This window comes from Melospiza georgiana, chromosome 16 (assembly GCF_028018845.1).
Source record: "Melospiza georgiana isolate bMelGeo1 chromosome 16, bMelGeo1.pri, whole genome shotgun sequence".
NCBI lineage: Eukaryota > Metazoa > Chordata > Aves > Passeriformes > Passerellidae > Melospiza > Melospiza georgiana.
This window is the reverse complement of record NC_080445.1, coordinates 1968166-1989390: the sequence shown is the minus strand read 5'-3', so window position 1 is coordinate 1989390 and position 21225 is coordinate 1968166. Positions and strand designations below refer to the sequence as shown.

The 21225-nt window shown below is 45.0% G+C and overlaps 1 protein-coding gene across 1 annotated transcript; it reads left to right on the top strand.

Annotated features, from left to right (window-relative positions):
• Nucleotides 1–4908: 4908 nt before the first annotated feature.
• On the top strand, nucleotides 4909–12869 carry TEKT4 (tektin 4). The gene is made up of 6 exons (XM_058035700.1): nucleotides 4909–5427; nucleotides 7424–7494; nucleotides 8713–8856; nucleotides 10199–10421; nucleotides 11763–11917; nucleotides 12582–12869. Exons 1-6 carry the CDS (start codon nucleotides 4909–4911, stop codon nucleotides 12799–12801), a joined length of 1332 nt encoding a protein of 443 aa, XP_057891683.1. The 3' UTR covers nucleotides 12802–12869.
• The last annotated feature ends 8356 nt before the right edge of the window (nucleotides 12870–21225 follow it).

Here is a 21225-nt window from a genome sequence, read left to right as displayed (position 1 = left end):
ACTTTTTGAGGACTAGTTATGGAATATTTTTGTCAATTCCCATTCCCACTCATCCCACTTCATCCCAGAAAACCCCTTCCCATTTTCTCCCACAATTCCAACCCTTAGGATCCACAACAGCTCCAACTTGGGAATTTTGCCTTTTTTTACTCTTTTAAATTGGATTTTCCAGCTGCATTCCTGATTTTCCTCTTCCATGGGCTTTGCAGGAAGGGAATCCCTGCTCCACTCAGGAATTCCTGAATTCCCACCTCGGGGCAGGAATTCCTGTTGCCCATGGCAACCTCTCATTGCCATGGAAAATCCTCCTTAAAATTCCTTTTCCCTCCCAAATCCAGCAATTCTGTATTTTTCCCAAGAAGAAAATCAGGATTTTTATGGATTCTTTACCTCCAAGCTCCTCTTATTCCCCTTTTTTCCTTAATTTTCTTTCATTTATCCCCTAAAATTCCTTTAATTTCCAACGAGCTCCTTGTGCCACTGATTATCCCACAGCAAAATGATTCCAAACCCTCTGGAATCTTGGAAAATCACCTGGAAGTGTCTGAACTGGGAGCGGCTCCCTGGAATTGTGCTCCACTGCCAAATATTCCTATTTATCCATGCATTCCCTGCAGGAAAAATAAAGGTGCTGGAGGGGTTCCCTCAGGATTCCCTCCCTGGGTTTTTCCCGTTTTTTTTTTTTTAAGGAATGCTGACTCGAAACTCGTGGAGTGTGAAATCTTGGCTGGGCGTTTCCATGGGAACCAGGCGGGTTTTCCTGCCGAGGATTCCCGCTGACCTCACTCCCGCTGGAATCTCCCGCTCCCGCTTTTCCCTCGCTTTCAATTCCCGGTGTTTCACTCTCCTGGATTTTCCTCTTTCCATTCCAAGGATGAGAATTCCCAGCATTAAAAAAGTGGGATAAAACAACCTTAATCTGGTTTTTCCCAGGAAAATCCCCTCAGCTGGGTGGGAATGATTGAATTGTCCAGGAAAGATGAAAAGGGAATATTCCCAAGGGTATGGAATGATGGGAAAAGGGGGAATAGCTTCCAACTGCCAGAGGGCAGGGATAAATGGGATATTGGGAAGGAATCATTCCATCCTGTCTGGGATGGAATTCCCAGAGAAGCTGTGGAATTCCTGGATCCCTGGAAGTGTCCAAGGAAAGGTTGGTTGAGGATGGGGATAATGGGAAGCATTGGGGTTGGAATGGGATGAGCTTGAAGATTCCAATCCAAACCATTCCAGGAGCAATCCAGGATCATCCTGGCCTGACCATTCCAGAGTCAATCCCACAAAAAGGGGGGATTTTAGGATTAAAAGAAAGATGGAAATAGGATAAATGTTCCATCCTGGGAACGATCCAAGCAGCAGGAGCCTCCAGGTTCCTCCTGGAATGGGAAAGCTCCTCTTGCACTTCAGATTATCCCAGCAGAAAAAGAATTCCTCTTTCTTTCCCATAAAAATGTTTTCTAGGCTGGGATGGAAGAATTCCAGTGTCCCCATCCATGGCAGGGCTGCAACGGGATCCTCCATAAAATCCCATTAATCCAAACAAATTCCATGAAGGAAATTCCCCTCTCCCACTTTTCCAGCAGTGCTTTCCCTTCCTCCAGCAGGAACAAAGGCATCAAAAGCTCCTGCAGGAAAAGCCATCCCGAAAAGTCATGGAAAGGGCACATAAATAAGGGATGAGCCAGGAGGAGGCAGAAATGCGGGAAGAGCGGCAGAGCCTCATTATCCCAGATCCCAAAATTCCTCAGGAGACTCCAGCGGAGCTGAGCCAGTGAATATTTTATAGGGAAGCCCCCGTTCCCTTCCTGCTTTTCCGTGTGGCCTCTCCCGAAAGAGCGATTTGCTTTGGAAAACAAAGAATGTTCCATGAGTGGAAAACAAGGGATGCTCCCTGAGTGGGAAAACAAGGAATGTTCCCTGAGTAGAAAACAAGGAATGTTCCCTGAGTGGAAAACAAGGAATGTTCCCTGAGTGGGAAAACAAGGAATGTTCCCTGTGTGGAAAACAAGGAATGTTCCCTGAGTGGGAAAACAAGGAATGCTCCCTGAGTGGGAAAACAAGGAATGCTCCCTGAGTGGGAAAACAAGGAATGTTCCCTGAGTGGGAAAACAAGGAATGTTCCCTAAATGGGAAAACAAGGAATGCTCCCTGAGTGGGAAAACAAGGAATGTTCCCTGAGTGGGAAAACAAGGAATGCTCCCTGAGTGGGAAAACAAGGAATGCTCCCTGAGTGGAAAACAAGGAATGCCACAAAACTCTGGGCACAGCGCTGGGATCAGAGCCAGCAACACCTGGAATATTCAAAACCCCTCCTTCCTTCCCCAAATCCCAGCACATCCGACTCTTCCCTTTATCCCGGAGAATCCCCTGCTCCAAACGCCGGGAATAAAATCCCTGTGCTCGAATCCCCCTCCAGCCAGGATAAAAATCCCTCCCTGTGGCACAGCCACATTCCCTAATCCCAAAATTCCCTTGGATGTGCCCCCGGCTGGCTCCTCCCGTCCCCCACACCGGGAGCAGGCAGCCGGGGATGTTGGGATTGGGATCGCTCCAGGTTTTTATCCCTGCTCCAGACGGGGAATTGGAGCTGCGTGGGCGAGCGGCTCCTGCACGGCGGCAGCGCCGCAGGCACATGGAGGAATGTGTGCCGGGAAAAGGGGGATGGATGGGGGAACACCGGGAACGGGGGGACACCGGGAATGGGGCTCACTTGTGTCCCTCTCCCCTCCACAGGAGGATCCATCCATCCCTGATCCTTTTATTAGGCTGGAAAACTGGGAAAGATGGGAGGGGCGGGCTCTTTTCCTTTTCTTTGAGCTGTCCCAGGCATGATTTTTGCACCCTCATCCACCCTTCTCAAATTGCTGCCAGCATCCTAAAAAATCCTCTATCCCTCTTTTCCATGAAGGAGTTAAATAAGTTACATCAGCACTTCCCTACACAGTAAACCCTGGAAATTTCTCTATCCCTCTTTTCTGTGAAGGAGCTAAATAAATTACATCAGCACTCCTCTGTACAGTAAATCCCAAAAATTCTGTCAGATCCCATTTATCCTCTGAAATGATCCTAAACCCAGAACAGACCTGGGATTATTTGCATTCCAGGGATTATTCCAAGAGCTAATCAGCTCCAGAGCATGGGGAGGATTGGGAGCAAACAGGATTGGAGGCTGGAATTCTCCCAGGGCTGTTGTAATCCAGCAGGGATATCCATAATTCAGTAGGGATATCCATAATCCTTCACAAAATTGCCCTCAAAGCTCTGAGGTGCTGGGAGAAGCTGCAACCTGAGCAATAATTCCCTCCAAATCCTGCTTTTGGAGGGAAAACATTCCGGGTTTTCCAAAATGGGAGTGATTCCCCTCTGCAGGAATGGGGAGAGGTGCTTTTAAAATCCACCTGGAGTGTGGGATTCCCTGTGGAAATCTGGGAATTTTGCCCACACCTGCCGGGTTCATCCTGAAGTTCTGCCAGCTGGAAAAAGCACCTTTCCCAAGGCAGAGAATTCCACAAATCTCATCAAGATCCACATCTCCTGCAGGAGAGCCAAACTTCCCTTCCCTTCCCTTCCTCCTTTATTCCCCTTTCTTTTCCCTTTTCCCCAACAGGACCAGAGTCACAGCAAAGGCCTCAACAATGAATATTTGGGAATCAAAGCAGAACAAAGAGCACAAATATGTTAACCAAGCAACCTAAAACCAGGGGGGCTCTCTGGAATCTTCCAGGGGAAACCAGAGGGGTTGGAACTGAGATGAAATCCTGTCACCCCTGCGCCTCCTTTTTTCCTAGGCTAAACAACCCCAGCTCCCTCAGCCATTCTTCTAAACATTGGTGTTCCAAGCCCTTCATCATGTTGCTCTCCTCTGGATAAGTTTAATATTGACGTCCTTCCTATGGTTCCATGAGGGCCGCCTGGCCACCATGACACCTCCCTCAGGCGCCTTCCCGCCTTTTCCTGTCACCATGGCAACGAGCCACCCTCACCATGGCCGTCCTTGGGCTCTTGGAAAGGGCAAGGGCCAGACCCTCAGCCCACGGGGGAGAAAAAGGCTCTGAACTGCCCACCCTGGCACATAAACCCTGCTTCCCGCACAAGGTTCTTGTGGAGGACTCCAGAAAGATGAGCAGCTTCTGGCGTCGCCATATTGCGCGTACCTAAAGCTGCCTGGGAGAAGGAATTTTGGGTCAGCTCTGCTGGCACAATCCCTCCTGGCACAGGGCAAGGGCTTTGCTTGCCGAGGCTTTGCTGCAGCCAAGGAGAGCTCCTGGCACAGGGTCACCTCTGCTGCTCAGCCAGACACCCCAAGTGTCCCAGCCACAGGAAATTGCTGGATCCGGGCCGTGCCGGTGCTGGCAAATGCCAGACCTGGGCGGTGCAGGCGCCGGCAATTTGCTGGATGTGGAGTCCTGGCACCGGCAAATTACCAGACCTGGGCGGTGCCGGGAAATTGTCAGATTTTGCCTTTCCATGCCAGCAAATTGCTGGACTTGGGCTGTGCTGGCACCGAGAAATTTCTGGATCTGGGCTCTGGCGGTGGCAGCAAACACCAGATTCCAGGCTCCAGGTGTTGCTAAGCACCCGATCTGAACCCCTCCTTTCCTTCCTGGAACGAGGTGCCCTCACCCTCCCGAAATCCCCGGCATTTCCCCTCAGCCCTCCGCAGCTCGCGGTCCTCATTCACCGCGGCCTTCCCAATTTAACTGCAACCGCCTTCCCGTTACCACGGCAACGAGCGGCGTGGGGGCGGGCACAGAGAGCACATTCACCAATCAGCGGCGCGCTCTGTGCGGATAATCCCTCTGATTGGTCCATGCTGCTGTCCATCAAGCAGCGGGCCCGCCCAGTCGTTGGTTGCCGCGGTGAGGCGAGGACGCTCGGGCGGGAGCGGCGAGCGGCGGAGGCTCCGCCATGGCGCAGCCTGACGAGCCGCACCCGCCGGTCGTTCCCTCCTGCCCGCTGCCCAGCAAGACCTGCGATGTGGTCCCCACCGAGAGGCCGCGCTCCTGCTGCGGCATGGCCCTGGCCGGCCTGCGCACCGCCAAATACCACCTGCCCGAGTGGCACCGCCGCAACGCGGGCGTCTGCTTCGAGGCGTACACGACGGGCGAGCAGGCGGAGCGCGGCCGCGGCGAGGCCAAGCACCTGATGAAGCATGCGGCCGCCAGCGCGCAGCGAGCCCAGGGCTACTCCAAGGCCACGCTGGGCCAGCGGCTGCAGGACCTCCAGTTCTGGAGGGTGGAGCTGCAGAAGGAGATCATGGAGCTGGACGCCGAGACCAACATGCTGGTGGCCCAGAAGCTGCGGCTGGAGCGGGCGCTCGATGCCACCGAGGTGCCCTACTCGGTTGTCATCGATAACCTGGAGTGCCGGGAGCGGCGGCAGCCCCCGGACCTGGTGATCGATGAGGTGGAGAAGCAGCTGATGAAGGTGAGCGGCACCCGGGCTTGGTGACAGCCCCGGCGCTGCTGCTCTGGTGGTAATAGGGGGAAATAATTCTAACAATCTCGCAATAAGGGACAATAATTGTAATAATCTCGCATGGCTTAACCTCTTCAGTACTATTCTGCTTAGCCAACACCAACTATGAATGAACTCACAGCCGAATCCTCCTACTTACACGAGGCCTTCAGCCCCTTCTATCACTCATAGCCACCTGATGACTCCTAGCTAACCTGACAAACAACAAACCTCGTAGCAGAACAAACGATTGTAATCACACTTTTCAACTGATGTGCCTTCAAAATTGTCCTAACAGGAGCCACAATCCTACTTACTGCCTCATACACCCTATACATGCTCACAATGACACAACCAGGCACTCTCCCATCCCGTGTTACATCAGTCCAAAACTCCACACGAGAACATCTTCTCACAGCCTACATCTAATCCCCATAATGCTCCTAATCCTCAAACCTGAACTAATCTCTGGTATCCCCACGTGCAAGTATAGTTTCAACCAAAACATTCGACCGTGACTCTAAAAATAGAAGTTAAACCCTTCTTACAGTGCTGAAATGAGGAGCAGCAGTGAGGAGGTGAAGCTGAGGATGCTGGAAGTGTCTCCTGTGAGTCGGGGTCTGGTGCTCCTTCCTGTGCTCCAGGTGTCACTCCAAGGAATTTTTTGAGTCCTTGCTGTGATTTAATCACTTTGGGAAGTGTGGCTGGAGGAGAGCAGATCACTCCCTCAGCCCAGACCCCAACAAAACCAACCCAGAGCTTTCCTGCACCAACACAAAAATCCTATTCTGGCATAAATTCCATCTCTACCCGCCTTGAAACCCCCTCCTTTCTGCAGGTTACACTTTAAAACTCCACAATCCAGAAGTTCAGGAACCCTGGGATATTCCTTGGCTGTTCCCATGCTCAAATTGACCAAATTTTGGCAGTTTCTGTCATTAATTCTCCCCGAGTTTTGCCAAGGTGATGATCCAACCCTGTCCCTGAGATTCCTTTCAAATTCCAGTGTCATTCTTGTGCTGGATGTTACAAAAAACACATTTTCCATTCTGGAATTACACCTATTCCAATATCCCATAAATTAATTATTGATTATTCACCTGCAGCCTCCAATCAGAATCAGTTACCAGAGGATTAATATTCAAAAAATAAGGATCAGACTGAAATGTGTAAACCTGGTGGGGTTTTGGGGATTATCCTGAGAAGAACCAGGAATTTCTTGATCCCTGTAGATCCTTCCCAACTCAGGATATTCTAGCATTCCACATAGAAGGCATGATAGGATTTAGGAATATTTTGAATGGGAATTGGGTGTAATTTCTGATTTATAATCAATATTTAAGAGATTTTCCAGTCAAAAATATAAACAGGGAAGAGTAGATGTAGGATATTTCCATGTGGGAGTTGTTACAATTTTTAGGTTGGAAAAGACTTTAAAACTCTTCAAGTCCATGGTTCCAGGCATGGGGAAATTCCCTGATTTTTCCCTATCTCAAAACTGAGGAGGGAATTAATTTATTCCATTTAATCTGATGGCATCATGGAATCCTGGAATGGTTTTGGATGGGCAGGACCTTAAAAATCATCAATTCCCACCCCTTCCCACTATTCCCACCCTCTCCCATTATCCCAGGTTGCTCCAAGCCCCTTCCAGCCTGGCCTTGGACATTCCAGGGATGGAGCAGCCACAGCTTCTCTGGGAATCTGTGCCAGGGAAGAATTCCTTCCATGACAGGATAACATTCAGACTTTTTCATGAAATCCACAAAATTTTGAAATATTCCAGGTTTTTCAGCCCCCATAGGTTTAGAGCTGAGTTCCCTCAGGATCTGGTGACTCCAAAATTCCAAGTTTTACCCTAACAAAGTGAGAGTAGATAGGGAAATGTAAAGATTTATCCCCAAGTTGCTCCTCAGGATGGTGTTTCCTGCTCTGGATCCATGGAATTCTCCCTGTTTTTCTTTAGGAAGCCGATCTGATCCGGGATATCCGGGATCTTCTGAAAAGAACCATCATCCAAGCTGCCACCCAGATAAGGTAAAACATTTCCCAGGATTCTTCAGCCAAATAATTCCTGGGATAAAGGTGGACACAGATCTCAGCCAGGCCAGGCTTAGGAGCTGAGGGAATTCCATGCAAACCCAGATTTTCAGGTAGATATAGATTTTCCTGCTCTCCACAACTGTGTTGGATTTGTTTTCCAACACTAAATTCCAGTGCTATAAAAATATTCTCTGGATATCTTCTTGGAGAAATCTTTGTATTATTAAAGGGATTTTTGGGATCAAAGGAATTTTTTTTGCCACCAGAGGTCAGTGTGGACTTTAAATCTGGAATTTCTGTGCCAGGCCAGGTATTTCTTGCCATTCCAAAGGATTATTTCCTTGGAATTTCTAACAAACCCTTTGGAAAGTTGTTATTGTATCCTAAATTCCATCAATATAAAGGAATCATGCTTGAAACTTCATATTTTAGTTTTAAAAATTCTTCAATCTGCTCCTGTTCTACCTGATAGAAGAAATATTGGTCTTTAAAAATGGCTGTAAATGCCAATTAAGATAAAGTTGCTCTGTTGTATTAATTAGAGCATGAGAGGAGCCTAATGAGGTTAATTTGGGGGTTTTAATTGTTTTAAGATAATTTTAGCCCAGTATTAGCCCCATTTTATTTCAAGTTTAGTCCCATTTTATTTCTCTTTTCCAAGAGAATTCCCAATTCCTTGGCTGAGAGTGACACCTGCTGTTATCAACTGATAACAACCCACAGGCTTTTGTAATTAGAATCATTATAATTATAATTAACTGAACGATATGTGACTCTAATTAACAACAAAGCAGCAATTTTAATCTGAATATCATTAAAGGTTATCCAGTTCCATGGGCAGGGACCTTCCACAGTCCCAGAGTTCTCCAACCTTGGACATTTCAGGGATCCAGAGGCAGCCACAGCTTCTCTGGGAATTCTATTGCAGGGCCTCCCCACTCTCACAATGGAATTTTTCCCCAAAATTCCATCTCAATCAGACTCCTCTTCCAGGCACCCTCACACTGGAATTTTTTCCCAAAATCCCATCTCAGTCAGGTTCCTCTTCCAGGAGATGGAGCTGTCAAGGGAGAGTTTGGGATTTTCCAACCTGCAAGGAATGTCACGGTCTTGTTTCCCTGTAGAGCACAAAGGGTGGAGCTGTGCTTCCCAAAGAGGGCTGGGCTGGGAATTCTCTTGCTTCCAGCTGAGCTGTGATCCCAACTTTTGCAGATCCAACCGGATCCAGAAGGAGAACTGCGAGCTGGACTGGTCGGATAAGGTGGAGACGTACAACATCGACGACAAATGCATCGGCTACTGCACCGACAGCACCGACGTCCAGTTCCACCCCAGCTCCGTCAAGTTCGAGGAGAAGTGAGTAATTCCCAGGCTCTCCTGGGACAGCACACCTGGAGTGCCCAATCCCAGCTGGGGGAAGAGCTTCGAGGCAGTGCCATGGTTTGAAGGGTCGTGCTGGATATTCTACGTGGATTATTTGGGTTGGAAATTCATCCGGTTCCAGTCCCAACACTTTCCAGCATCCCAGGCTGCTCAAAACTCCATCCTTGGGTGCTTCCAAGGGATGGGACAGCCACAACTTCTCTGGGAATTCTATTTCAGCCCCTCCCCACCCTCTCAGGGAATTCCTTCCCAATATCCCATCTCTCCATGTGAAGCCATTCCCTGTGTCCTATCCCTCCATCTCTTGTTCCCAGTCCAGCTCCCCTGGAGCCCCTTCAGGCTCTGAGCTCTCCCTGGAGCCTTCTCCTCTCCAGCCTGTCAAGATCCTGTTTTTTTTTAATTTCCAGCCTTTAAATCCTGGATATATTCCCAAGTTTATTTGCCATGACTGAACTGGACAAAAAATGTGTGTGAATGTTCTGACCAGCTTTAGCTCAAGATGGAGCACTTGGACTGAATTTATTTTAGGCCTTAGTTCCCTCTGAAGCCACAGGAGCAGGAGATTATTAATTTGGGGATTTTTTATTAATTTATTTGAGAACTTTTATTGATTTATTAGAAGTTTTTCTTAATTTATTCAAGTATTTTTATTAATTAATTCTAGGATTTTTAATGATTTCTTAAAATATTTTATTAATATGTCCAAGATCTTTAATTAATTTATTTGAGGATTTTAACTGATTTATTCAAGGATTTTAACTGATTTATTAGAATATTCTATTAATTTATTCAAGGATTTTAACTGATTTATTCAAGGCTTTTTATTACTTTATTTGAGGATTTTTATTGATCTATTAAGGATTTTTCTTATTTTATTCAAGAATTGTTATTAATTTATTGAGGATTTTTTATTGATTTATTAGAATATTTTTCTTAATTGATTCAAGAATTGTTATTAATTTATTGAGGGTTTTTTATCGATTTATTAGACTATTTTTCTTAATTTATTCAAGAATTTTCATTAATTTGTGGGAGGATTTTTATTAACTTATTAAAGGATTTTTATTAATTTATTAGAATATTCTATTAAAGGATTTTTATTAATTTATTAGAATATTCTATTAATTTATCCAAGAATTTTTATTTATTTATTTGAGGTTTTTTATTAACTCATTAAAGGATTAATCCTGTTCCTTATGAGAAATCCATACCCCAAGCAAGACCTGAACCAACCAAAAGCCAACCCCACTTTCCCAGCATTAGAACCTTTTTTAAGGTCAAAATTCCCAATTTACCCCATTCCTTGTTCTTCCAGCGCCTCCACACCGAAGTCCTGGGCCCAGTTCAGCCACGACAACATTTCCAGGGCAGAGCAGGAAAAATTGGCGTCGGTGCAGCTCCGGTCCCTGATCAACAACATCATCCACGACGCGTCCGAGGACCTGCGCATGCAGCGGGCAGCGGTCAGCGAGGCCTTTGACAGCCACTGCAGGGAGCTGGACGATGCCAAACTGCGCCTGGAGAACCACCTGAAGCAGGTCAGGGGCACTTCATGGAGTTCTGGCATCCTTAAACCAAAAAAAATTTGGTTTAATCCACACAGGAGTGAAGTATTTTTGTGTCAGATTAGGATGCGGGCAGAGGTTTTGGGGTTTTGTTGTGGTCTTGGTGGGTTTTGTTGGGATGGAGCTCAGTTAAACACCTTAATCCTGAATGAAGCACCTTAATCCTGAATTAAACTCTTTAAACCTGAATGAAACCCTTTAAACCTGAATTAAACCCTTTAAACCTGAATTAAACCCTAAAACTGACTGATCAGGCAGTTGAGCCAGGATTCCCAGATTTTTCTGGAATTGCAGTGAAGTCAATTTGGCAGTTGACTTCAGCCTCCTCCAACGTGGAGCAACTCCTTGTTTTGTGGATTTTACTGGATTTTATGTGGAATTCTGTGCTCTTTAAAAGTTATTTACTAGTTTTTTTTTAATGAAGTCCTGCTCCTTCTTTAAAAACTTTGAGAGTAAATATTTTCCTCATCTCCGGACTGAAGTCATTGGAAATGTGGAGGAAATGTCACTCCTTATCTCCTGGTGGCAATTCCTGGGGTGGGAATGTGCTGTCATCCCACAGAACACATGGAAGAGGTTTTGAGGGAATATTTCCAGCTTCTTTTTAGACTGAAAATGGGATTTTCAGCGTAATAATAATAAGAAAGCGGTCAAAACCACCACAGTACTTTTATTTTTTTCTATGAACAAGGGGTGGCTTTGGGCCTTTCTTCTTTCCAATATGGAACAGCTCCTTTTTCCTCTTTTAGCCATTGGCAAGTGTGGAAAAAGTAATAATTCCTTAGGATCTGGGAATGACAGCTGGATATCTCTATTTTTTGCATGTGTATCAATGGTTATGAAGGGAAGAATTACAGGATTTCCTGTCTTTTCCATTTTCTTTGGAAAACCAGGTATTCCCAAGCTGATCAGCATCTCTCCCTCAAAATAAATTGATTTTTTCTTGGATTTCCAGTTAAAATTCACAATTCAAAGCACTCCACGGAGGGGGGATGTGTTTTCATCCATGGGAGAGGTTTGGGATCTCTCCCATGGTTTTGGGACATGGGAGAAGCTGCAGAATATTTTCTGTTTTATTTAAAGTAAAGCTGTGCTTCTCAGTGTAATATTAAAAATAAACAGGTCAAACCCACCTTAATTTTTGTATTTAATCTTAAATAAAATAAAATTATTTGTATTATCATCTAAAATGAAAATTATACTTAATTCCCCAGACTGGTGGTAAAAACTTTAACGCTTCACCATGAACAGATATTTTTGGGGATGCTATTCATCATTGTTTGAAGATGTTTTTTCCTTGGATTTTCTCTCCAGATCCTGAAGGATATTGGGGATGAGGAGGCCAACATTGAGAACCTGAAAAAAGCCATCAGGGACAAGGAAGCTTTCCTGAAGGTGGCTCAGACCAGGCTCTACGACAGATCCTCCAGGCCCAACGTCGAGCTCTGCAGGGATGAGCCCCAGTTCAGGTCAGTAAATAACTCCAATTTACACAATTAACTCCAACTTAGGTCATTAAGCAACTCCTCCAAGGCTCCTGTTCCATCCCAAAGTGATTTGGGGCCGTTTTTAAAATTTTTTTACCTCACAACTTTTAGTTTTTTGCCTCACGACTTTCAATTTTTTGCCTCACGACTTTTAATTTTTTTTACTTGAAGTCAGAAATTACTTTCCAATTCTGTAGTTGTTCTATCTTTATCCCATATCCAATCTTGGATTTTTCTGAGGTTTTTTCCTCATAAATTTTTGATTCTGTAGCTCTGTAGTCTTTATACCAAATCTTAACTTTTTGAGCAATTTCTCTGAGGTTTTTCCCTGATGAATTTTAGATTCTATAGTTGATCTTTATCCCCAATCCAATCTTGGATTTCTCTGAAGTTTTTTCCTGATAAATTTTTGATTCTGTAATTGATCTTTATCCCAAATCTTACCTTTTTGAGCAATTTTTCTGAGGCTTTTTCCTGATAAATTTTAGATTCCGTAGTTAATCTTTATCCCAAATCAAATATTTTTTTTTACTTTTCTGAGGTCTTTTCCTGATGAATTTTAGAATCTGTAGTTGCTCTTTACCCCATATCCAATCTCTTGCTCACCATCCCCTGATTTTTCATGGCTTAACCCAACTCCTTGCAGGTTGGTGAACGAAGTGGAGGGGCTCACAGTGTTCCTGGAGGCCCTGAAGAGAAAACTGATGGAGTCAGAGCAGAACCTGAAGAATTTGGAGGAGACCAGGATGAAGCTGGAGAAGGAGATTGCTGTGAAAGCCAACAGCATTTTTATTGACAGGCAGAAGTGCATGGGCTACCGAGTTCGCTACCCCGTGGACCTGGAGGTGGCGAGTTACCAGCAGTGATTTCTGTACCCAGCCTGCAAAACCCAGGAGAAAAACTATTCCTTCTTTTCTGTTCAGCCATTGGCAAGTGTGGAAAAAAAAATATCTGTGAGCTTTCATATGAATAAATTGAGAAATTGTACATTGAAGTGTTGTGTTCACTCGGTTTTCTTCTACTTGGGATAAAATCCTTTCCTTTTTCCTTTTCCTTTTCCTTTTCCTTTTCCTTTTCCTTTTCCTTTTCCTTTTCCTTTTCCTTTTCCTTTTCCATTTCCTTTTCCTTTTTCTTTCCCGCTTAAAATCGATTTGTTCCATCTGCATTCTATCTATAGCATGTGTGCCTATTTTGGGGGATTTAATCCTAATAATTAAAAAGAAGTGAACATTTATTAGTAATAAAAAGGAATAAGAGTGGCTATTTCTTAGGAATAATAAAAATATCCAGGTGGAAATAAAATATTTATAGCTTGAAATGAGTGCAATAAAACTGAGGAACACTCATTCAGCAAGGAATTTAGGCTGCTCAGACATTATTAATAAAAAACCCAAATTTTCTACACATTTTCTAGCTTTGATGACAATTTTCCCTCGGGAAAACTATTCTCAATCCATGGCACTTGCTGAGATGAATCCAAGAGTTTTTAATTTTAAATTTTTTTCAAGAAATAAAAAGATAATTTACCAGCTTGGGGATGCAATCCTGAATTTCCACTTCATCACTGGGATGTGGAATGGAGCTGGTGCTGTGTTCTGGCTTTTCCCTGGAAGCAAAGCCTGTGGATGAGCTGTTATCCATCATTTTATCCCCAATTATCCACATCCCCAGCAAATGCCATGCAGCCATTATTGGGCATTTGTTAAATATGTGAGTGTCCAAAACCAGGGAAAAATGACCAGACCAAAATTCCATCATTTCCTGTTTTACAGGGATTTTTAACCTTTAAAAAGCAGTGGCTCAAAGGGGAAAAAAAAAACCTCCTTAAAGGCAAAATTGCCACAAAAAACCCTGGCCAGGGCCATTTGCAGAGCCCATGGATGGGGTGTGGGGTTGGAATTCCTGGGATTTTGTGTTCTCTGAATTCAGGATTATCCAGGAATTGCTTTTCCTGCTAAAAGCTGCTCCCATTCCTTTGGGAATGTCAAGGAGCATTTGAGATCCAAGAGTTTGGGTTGTTCTTTGGGGCTTTTCATGAATTTCTCTTTATGATTGTGTTTGATAGCCCTGATTTTGGATCCTGAGGGAGAAATCTGGGAATCCCGGAGTGATTGGGGCTGGAGGAGACCTTCAAGCCCATCCAATTCCAACTCCAACAAGTTTTTCCAAACTCTGTCCAACCTTGAATATTCCAGGCATGGGGCAGCCACAACTTCACTGGAATTCCATCCCAGTCTGCAATTCCTTTCCAAAAGCTTCCATTTTTTTATTGCTAAATATATTTATAATATAGAATTATTATATTTTATAGGATTATGACTGAAGGGAAAACCCTGGAGCAGCCTTTATCCCACTTTTCCCAGGACTCCAAGCAGCAAAGTTTTGCTCCCAACCCTCCCAACAAGCAGCACTTGGAAAAAGGGAAACCTGAGCGTGGGAAACCTCAGCCTTTAATCCACAAAAAGTGAAAAAACGGGTTGGGAAAAAAGAATCCAAACACCCCAAGGCATTTAAACAAATAATTCCAACACATTTATCCAATACCCTGACACATTTATCAAATATCCCAACATTAATCACCCTCTGCTGATAAGAGAGAATTTATTCCCAGCCTGTTTGAAAGTTGGAGGGGGAAAGGTTGGGAAATTCTGGTGAAATGGAATTCCTTTTATTTTGTATAAAATCCAAATAGTTTGGGTTGGAGAGGACTTTAAAATCAGCAGAATTTTGGATTTCTTGAGCATCTCTGCTGGGGAGGGGGTGGTTAAACCCATTCCAACCTTGCAAAGGGCAGGGAAATGTTGGGAGAAGGATCCCAGAGCAGTTGTGGCTCTCAGGGAGAATTCCCAGCCCCTTTCCAGCCCCTTTCCCTCCATCCCAAACCATTTCCCTCCTTTCCCTCTGGTGGTTCCTCTTGTTTTCCCACTTCTCCCGCAGGCAGCGGCGGTGCCAATCCCTGTGATTCAATTCCTGGGGATAATTGGTCTGGAGGGAAAATGGAATGAAAAGCAGAGGAGGCAGAAATGAGATTATCTCCCAGGCTCCATTTAACTGCCTGTGCCACCAGAGCACACGGATGTTCCCCAGGAACGGGCAGGGCCCATTTGGCCGCAGTGGAAATGTTTCATTCCTGGGAAAACAGAGCCAATTTGGCAGATTATTATAATGATTTTAGGCTGGATATGCTGGACAGAGGGAGCCTGGGAGCTGGGATAATGAAAAATTCTGGAAAAGCAGTGAGAAACCAGGCTGGGAAAGCTGCACAACCCCAGGGATGAGTAGCTTTGGGATGGGGTTGTGAGGCCAGGGCTCTCTGGCTTCTCTTCATCCCAGATTTTGCATCAATGGGTCAATCTTCCCTTTCCCTTTCCCCTTTCTTCCCCTTTCCCTCTTTTTTCCCTTTCTCCTCCTTCTCCATTTTCCCATTTCCTTCTTTCCTTTCCTTTCCTTTCCTTTCCTTTCCTTTCCTTTCCTTTCCTTTCCTTTCCTTTCCTTTCCTTTCCTTTCCTTTCCTTTCCTTTCCTTTCCTTTCCTTTCCTTTCCTTTCCTTTCCTTTCCTTTCCTTTCCTTTCCTTTCCTTTCCTTTCCTTTCCTTTCCTTTCCTTTCCTTTCCTTTCCTTTCCTTTCCTTTCCTTTCCTTTCCTTTCCTTTCCTTTCCTTTCCTTATAAAAGCCATAAAACAGAGTTTAAACCATCTTAAAATCAATTTATTCCATCTGCAATCTATCTATAGCCTGTGTGACTATTTGGGGGGATTTCATCCTAATAATTAAATAGGAGTGAACATTTATTAGGAATAATGAGGAATAGAAATATTTCTTAGGAATAATAACAATATAGAGGTGGAAATAAAATATTTCCTTCCCTTTTCCCCTCCCCATCTCCAGCACAGCTCTCACCTTCCCATCCCACCCCACCCCAACCCCTCCCTCTGAGCAGCTTTTCCTGCTCCATCCTCAAATTTCAGGGAACATCTGCTGGGATGGAGCTATTCCACAGGTGGAAAAAGGTGGGAATTAAATAAACACCAGCAGCTGGGAATAAATTAAACCTCATTTGGGATGATGTTCCCCGGGAAATGAATAAAAATGGAACAGCAGAAATCCACCAGGGAGGTAAACACAGTGTTCCTGTCATGTTTTCCTGGTGGGATTTGCCAGAGGGAAAATGAAATCCTAAATCTGGGAAGTGCAGGGAACAGGGCCTGAGGGATCCCATTTCCCTCTGTGGGACTGGAGCTGAGGCGTTCCCACATCCCAGGCTGCATTAAAAACAAAGGATTTTCTGTGATCATTTTAGGGAGCAATTCACGCATAAATCAAACTTTTCCCTGATTTTATTAAAATGGGAGCAGTGAAAATGGGAAGGGTTTGGAGGAATAGGAAAAACAAAAGGAAAGCTGGGATGAGGCAACTCCACTCCCAAAATTCTCAAATTGAGCCATAAATCTCCAATTTCCCAACTCTTTTTTTCATCTCAGGTTTGGCAATACCAGAATCCCCTTTGGAATAAAATTCCAGCTGGTTTTGCTGCTCTGCAAGGAGAAGTGAAGGAGTTTTCCTCTGAAAAAAACCAAATTCCTCTTGGAATTAGGGCTTGCTGTCCAACAAGATTCATTTGGGGCCAGAGATTCACCATTCATATCCAGAATTTCTCCTCCCTCCTTGTTCCCTTCCCGTCCCAGCATTTTCTGGAGGAATCACAGGTTGAGTTAAATCACCAATATAATTTTGGTGTGGATTTTTCACAGATTTTTGAATTCCCACCCCAGAACAAACAGCAGGAAGGAGCTGCCAGCTTTTCCAAGGATTCCCACGCAGGCAGGGCAGGAATTTCTGGTGTTTTCCTTAAATACCTCGGTGTTTGCAAGCTTCAGCAGATTTTTCCAGCAGGTGGCAAAGGATTTATTCCTGGAATTTTCCTCACCCACATTCCTGCTTTGCCTGCCCCATCCTGGGTTTCTCCAGAACCAGGAGAATCTTGGAGCCGCAGCTTTGGGATCAACAATTTCCTGGAAATCAGGACAGGAATGAGCAGAATTCTTGATTTTTTTTTCTCAGTTTTTGCTCCAGGTCAATCCTAATTTTGCTTTATTTTCTGGAATTTAAATCAGAAATATCCAGAAGCTTCCTTGGCTCTTGGATTTTCCCAACCAGCCCATCCTGCAGCCACTTCAGGGTTATTTCTATTTGTTTCCATAGGATTCTTGGGATTTAGCAAAGTTTTCTGTTCTTTGATGATGGGAAACAGAACCCAGGGAAAATGGATGGATCTCCCCAAAATAACCTGGGATTTTGGTGGATTTTCCCATCTTTTCTTTCCCTTTTAGGGGAGAAAATTCCCCAATTTTGCCACAAAATGAAATTATTCCATCACCCCAAAAAAGCCCTTTTTTCCCCCTAAAAATTCTTCCACTCAGCCCAAACTCCACACAAGGGGAAAATCTGGAATTTTCCAGTGGAGCAGAACAAATTCCACAAGATTCCAGAGGCTGGGCTGGGCCTTGGCACTGGGGCTATTTTTAATCTCCCCCCATTTCAAAAATGTGGGGTAAAACCCCATTTTTGTGGTAAAAAGGAAGTATTAAAATGTTATTTTTAGTACTCATGGGGGGATTTGGTGGGAGAATTTCATCTTTCTTTATTTCCAAGAGAGATTTCAAGGATGGCTCCTGAAAATTGGCTGCTCCCGGGAATGGGGGAAGCAGAGTCTTATCAGAGCTCCCAAAATATTTAAAAATCTCCTTTATTGTGCCCTGGGAAGGAGCAGGAGAGGGTTTTGCTCCTGGAATTCTTTCTCCCAGCAGATCTTTCCCCTGTGCATTCCGGAGGGATCATTAGGAAAAGGCTGCTGTTCCCAGAATTCCAATTCCAAGAGCTTTGGGCCCTTATGGATAAAACAATTTTTATTCTTTTTGGGTTTTTTAAATTTCCATAAATTGGATCCTGAGGGATTTTGATAAGAGCTGGGCATTGTTATCTTTCCAAGGCAGGACTATTCACCAAAGGTTCCCAAAAATCAGCACTTGGAATTCCTGAGGAGAAAAGCAGGAATCCTTTTCCTTTGGGGAATTCTGGGAGCCCCTTTCCCTTCCAGACCCTTCCCTTAATTTTATTCAGAGTCTGCCATGGTAGAAAATGAATTTCCAGGAATTTCACCACGTTTTGGAGGCGCTGGAAAGAAGAAATTCCAAAAATAATGGGATTTTTCACGAGTTTCACTTCGGCTTTGTCTGGGAGAACAATCCAAGGATATCAGGAATTGTCAGGACTTGAATGGATTTATTCAAACTTCATGTGAAAAACCATTTCAGTGTTGATTAACAGCCCCAATCCACGACTTTTAGGGAACAATTGCACCCGGGAATGACTCACTGGAACCAATTAGGAGTTTCAGACTTGTTTGGAAGTGGGAAAGTTTAATGGGATTTAGGGTGGGTTTAGTGGGAATGGAGCAGGAATAAGGCACAGCTGTTCCAGGATCAGCTTTCCCTGCGGAATTCTGGGCTTTGGAGAACATGGAATTCAGGCTGGAATAAATTCCTGCTGGGACTGGGAGCTGGGGGGAAAATGAGGCCAAAAAAGGGAATTTTGGTGCACCGAGAGTTTTGCAGCACCACGGAGAGCGACAAACCACGAAGCCAAGGATGGGGGATTTGGGCGGATGGGAGGAGCAGGAAAATAAAAGGGTCACAGATAAGAGAAATCCTTTTCTAGAGGCTCATCCATCCTAAAGGGGATTTAATTCTTGTTTTAGGCTTGGTTTTGAACACTCATTTAAGTCCTGACTTTAACTCATGAGCGGTGGAGGAACGGGAGGATAAAGATGATAAGGGTCACAGATAAGAGAAATCCTTTTCTAGAGGCTCATCCATCCCAAAGTGGATTTAATTCTTGTTTAAGGCTTGAATTTAATTCATGTAGTCAGGAGGAACAGGCAAATAAAGCTTATAAGGGTCACAGATAAGAGAAATCCTTTTCCAGAGGCTCATCCATCCTAAAAGGGATTTAATTCTTGTTTTAGGCTTGGTTTTGAGCACTCAGGATTGACTTTGAGTCAATGAGGCTGGAGGATCCACTCCCAGGGATGGGGCAGCTACAGCTCCTCTGGGAATCCCATCCCAGCCCTCCCAGGCAGGAAGTCCTATGAAACGAAAATGAAAATAAAAACAATTTAAAAAATTAAAATTAAAAATACAATTTCAAATAAAAATAAACGTAACCGTAAAATAAACATGATCATAAAGGTAAAACTAAAACTAAAATAAAACTAAACATGACACAAAAATAAAAATAAAATGGGCATGAATATAAAATAAAAATAAAAATAAAACAAAAATTAAAATTAAAATTAAAATTAAAAATAAAAATAAAAATAAAAATAAAAATAAAAATAAAAATAAAAATAAAAATAAAAATAAAAATAAAAATAAAACTTCCTGCTGCACGTGGAATTCCTGGGAGAAGGAAAAGCTGGGAACCAAGAGCCATAGCTGGAGGTGGTGATGGATATCTGTGGATATCTCGGGAGCAGGGAGCAGCAGCAAACACATCCATTTATTTCTATGGCAACAGGAATAACTCAGGGCTCACCAGAGCCCAAATCTCAGCTGCCTTTGGAAACTCCAAGTGATGATTCCCACTCTGATCCATGATTTTCCCAGCAATATCCCGAGCTTTTATCTCGTTCACCTCAAGTTAAAAATCAGTATTTCAAATCCTTAGAGGAAAACGTGGTGGGAATTCCAGGCAGAGGCTGGGATTGGGTTCCTCAGGAACTGGGATTGAGTCTCAAATTGACTGGAAATTCTGTGTCTGGCTGGGATTGGGATCTTCCCAAGGCCCTCCTGCACTTTGGGGAATTTTATGGGAATGAGGAGCGGACAAATCTCCAGCCCCAACCCTCTGTGTGACCAGGATCTGCTTCCCTCTTTTCCAAAGCCTCCTCAATTTTTTTTTTTTTTTCAATAAAGCTGCTCCTTCACCACTTGGGATGGTTTTGATTCTGTTGATTCCCAGCCTGGCCAAGCTTTGCAGATTTTCCCTCGTTTCCACACTGCTTCCATTGGGTTTGACCTTTTTCCTCTGCTGGATGTGAAAATTCTGTGTCCAATCCTTCCCATCCAATCCATTTTTGGAGCAAAGGCTCCAAAAACTGGGAGCAACCCAAGGACCTTCTGCTCCTTGGTCCCTCTGCTGTTCTGAGGTTTGAAGACATCTTGATTTAATTACTCCAGTCCTTAATCAGAGTCAGGATAAAATTCAGGAGGAAGGATTCAATTCCAACATTTCCATCCAATTCCAACATTTCCATCCAATTCCAACATTTCCACCCAATTCCAACATTTCCACCCAGTTCCAGCCAGGCTTGGACCCAAATTAGGGGGATTTGGGAGGGGGTTGGACACGGATCATGGAATCCTGGGTTGGGCCAGGTTGGGAGGGAGCACAGGGATCATCCCAGAGTGGGATTACATCCTGAAATTCGGGAATATCCCCAAGAGAGAGACTCCACACCCTCTGTGGGATCTGCTCAGGGCTGGGCAGGAGTTCAGAGGGGATTCCTGGGATCAGTCCCTGCCTTCCTCTGGAACAGAGCCCTCCCTGCAGGACAAAGACACCTGGGGACACTTGGGGACACCCAGGAACACCCAGGAACAGACAGGACAGACAGGGACAGACAGGGACAGATAGGGACATCCAGGGACACCCAGAGATACCCAGGAACACACAAGGACATCCAGGGACAGACAGGAACACCTGGGGACCCCCAGGAATCCATGGGGACATCCAGGGATACCCAGGAACACACAGGACAGACAGGGACACCCAGGGACAGACGGACACCCAGAGACACCTGGGGACACCCAGGAACCCATGGGGACACCCAGAGACACCCAGGGACAGACAGGGACACCTGGGGACACCCATGGATGCCCAGGGACACACAGGGACCCACAGGGATACGCAGGGACACCCAGGGATCCATGGGGACACCTGGGGACACCGAGGGACACCCGGGGACACCCAGGGCTGAGGCCCCTCTCAGCTCAGTTGGGGCTCCTCTCCAGGCTGAGCAGCCCCAACTCCCTCAGCCTCTCCTGGGCAAGGAGCTGCTCCAGGCCCTTCCTCATCCTCACATCCCTCCAGGAGCTCCTGTCCCCCCTGTGCTGGGGCCCAGAGCAGGACACAGCACCCAGAGGAGCAGGGTCACTCCTTGTCCTGCTGGGAATGCTCTTCTCCACATGCCCCATCATTCCGTTGTCCTTCACGGCCACCAGGACATGCACA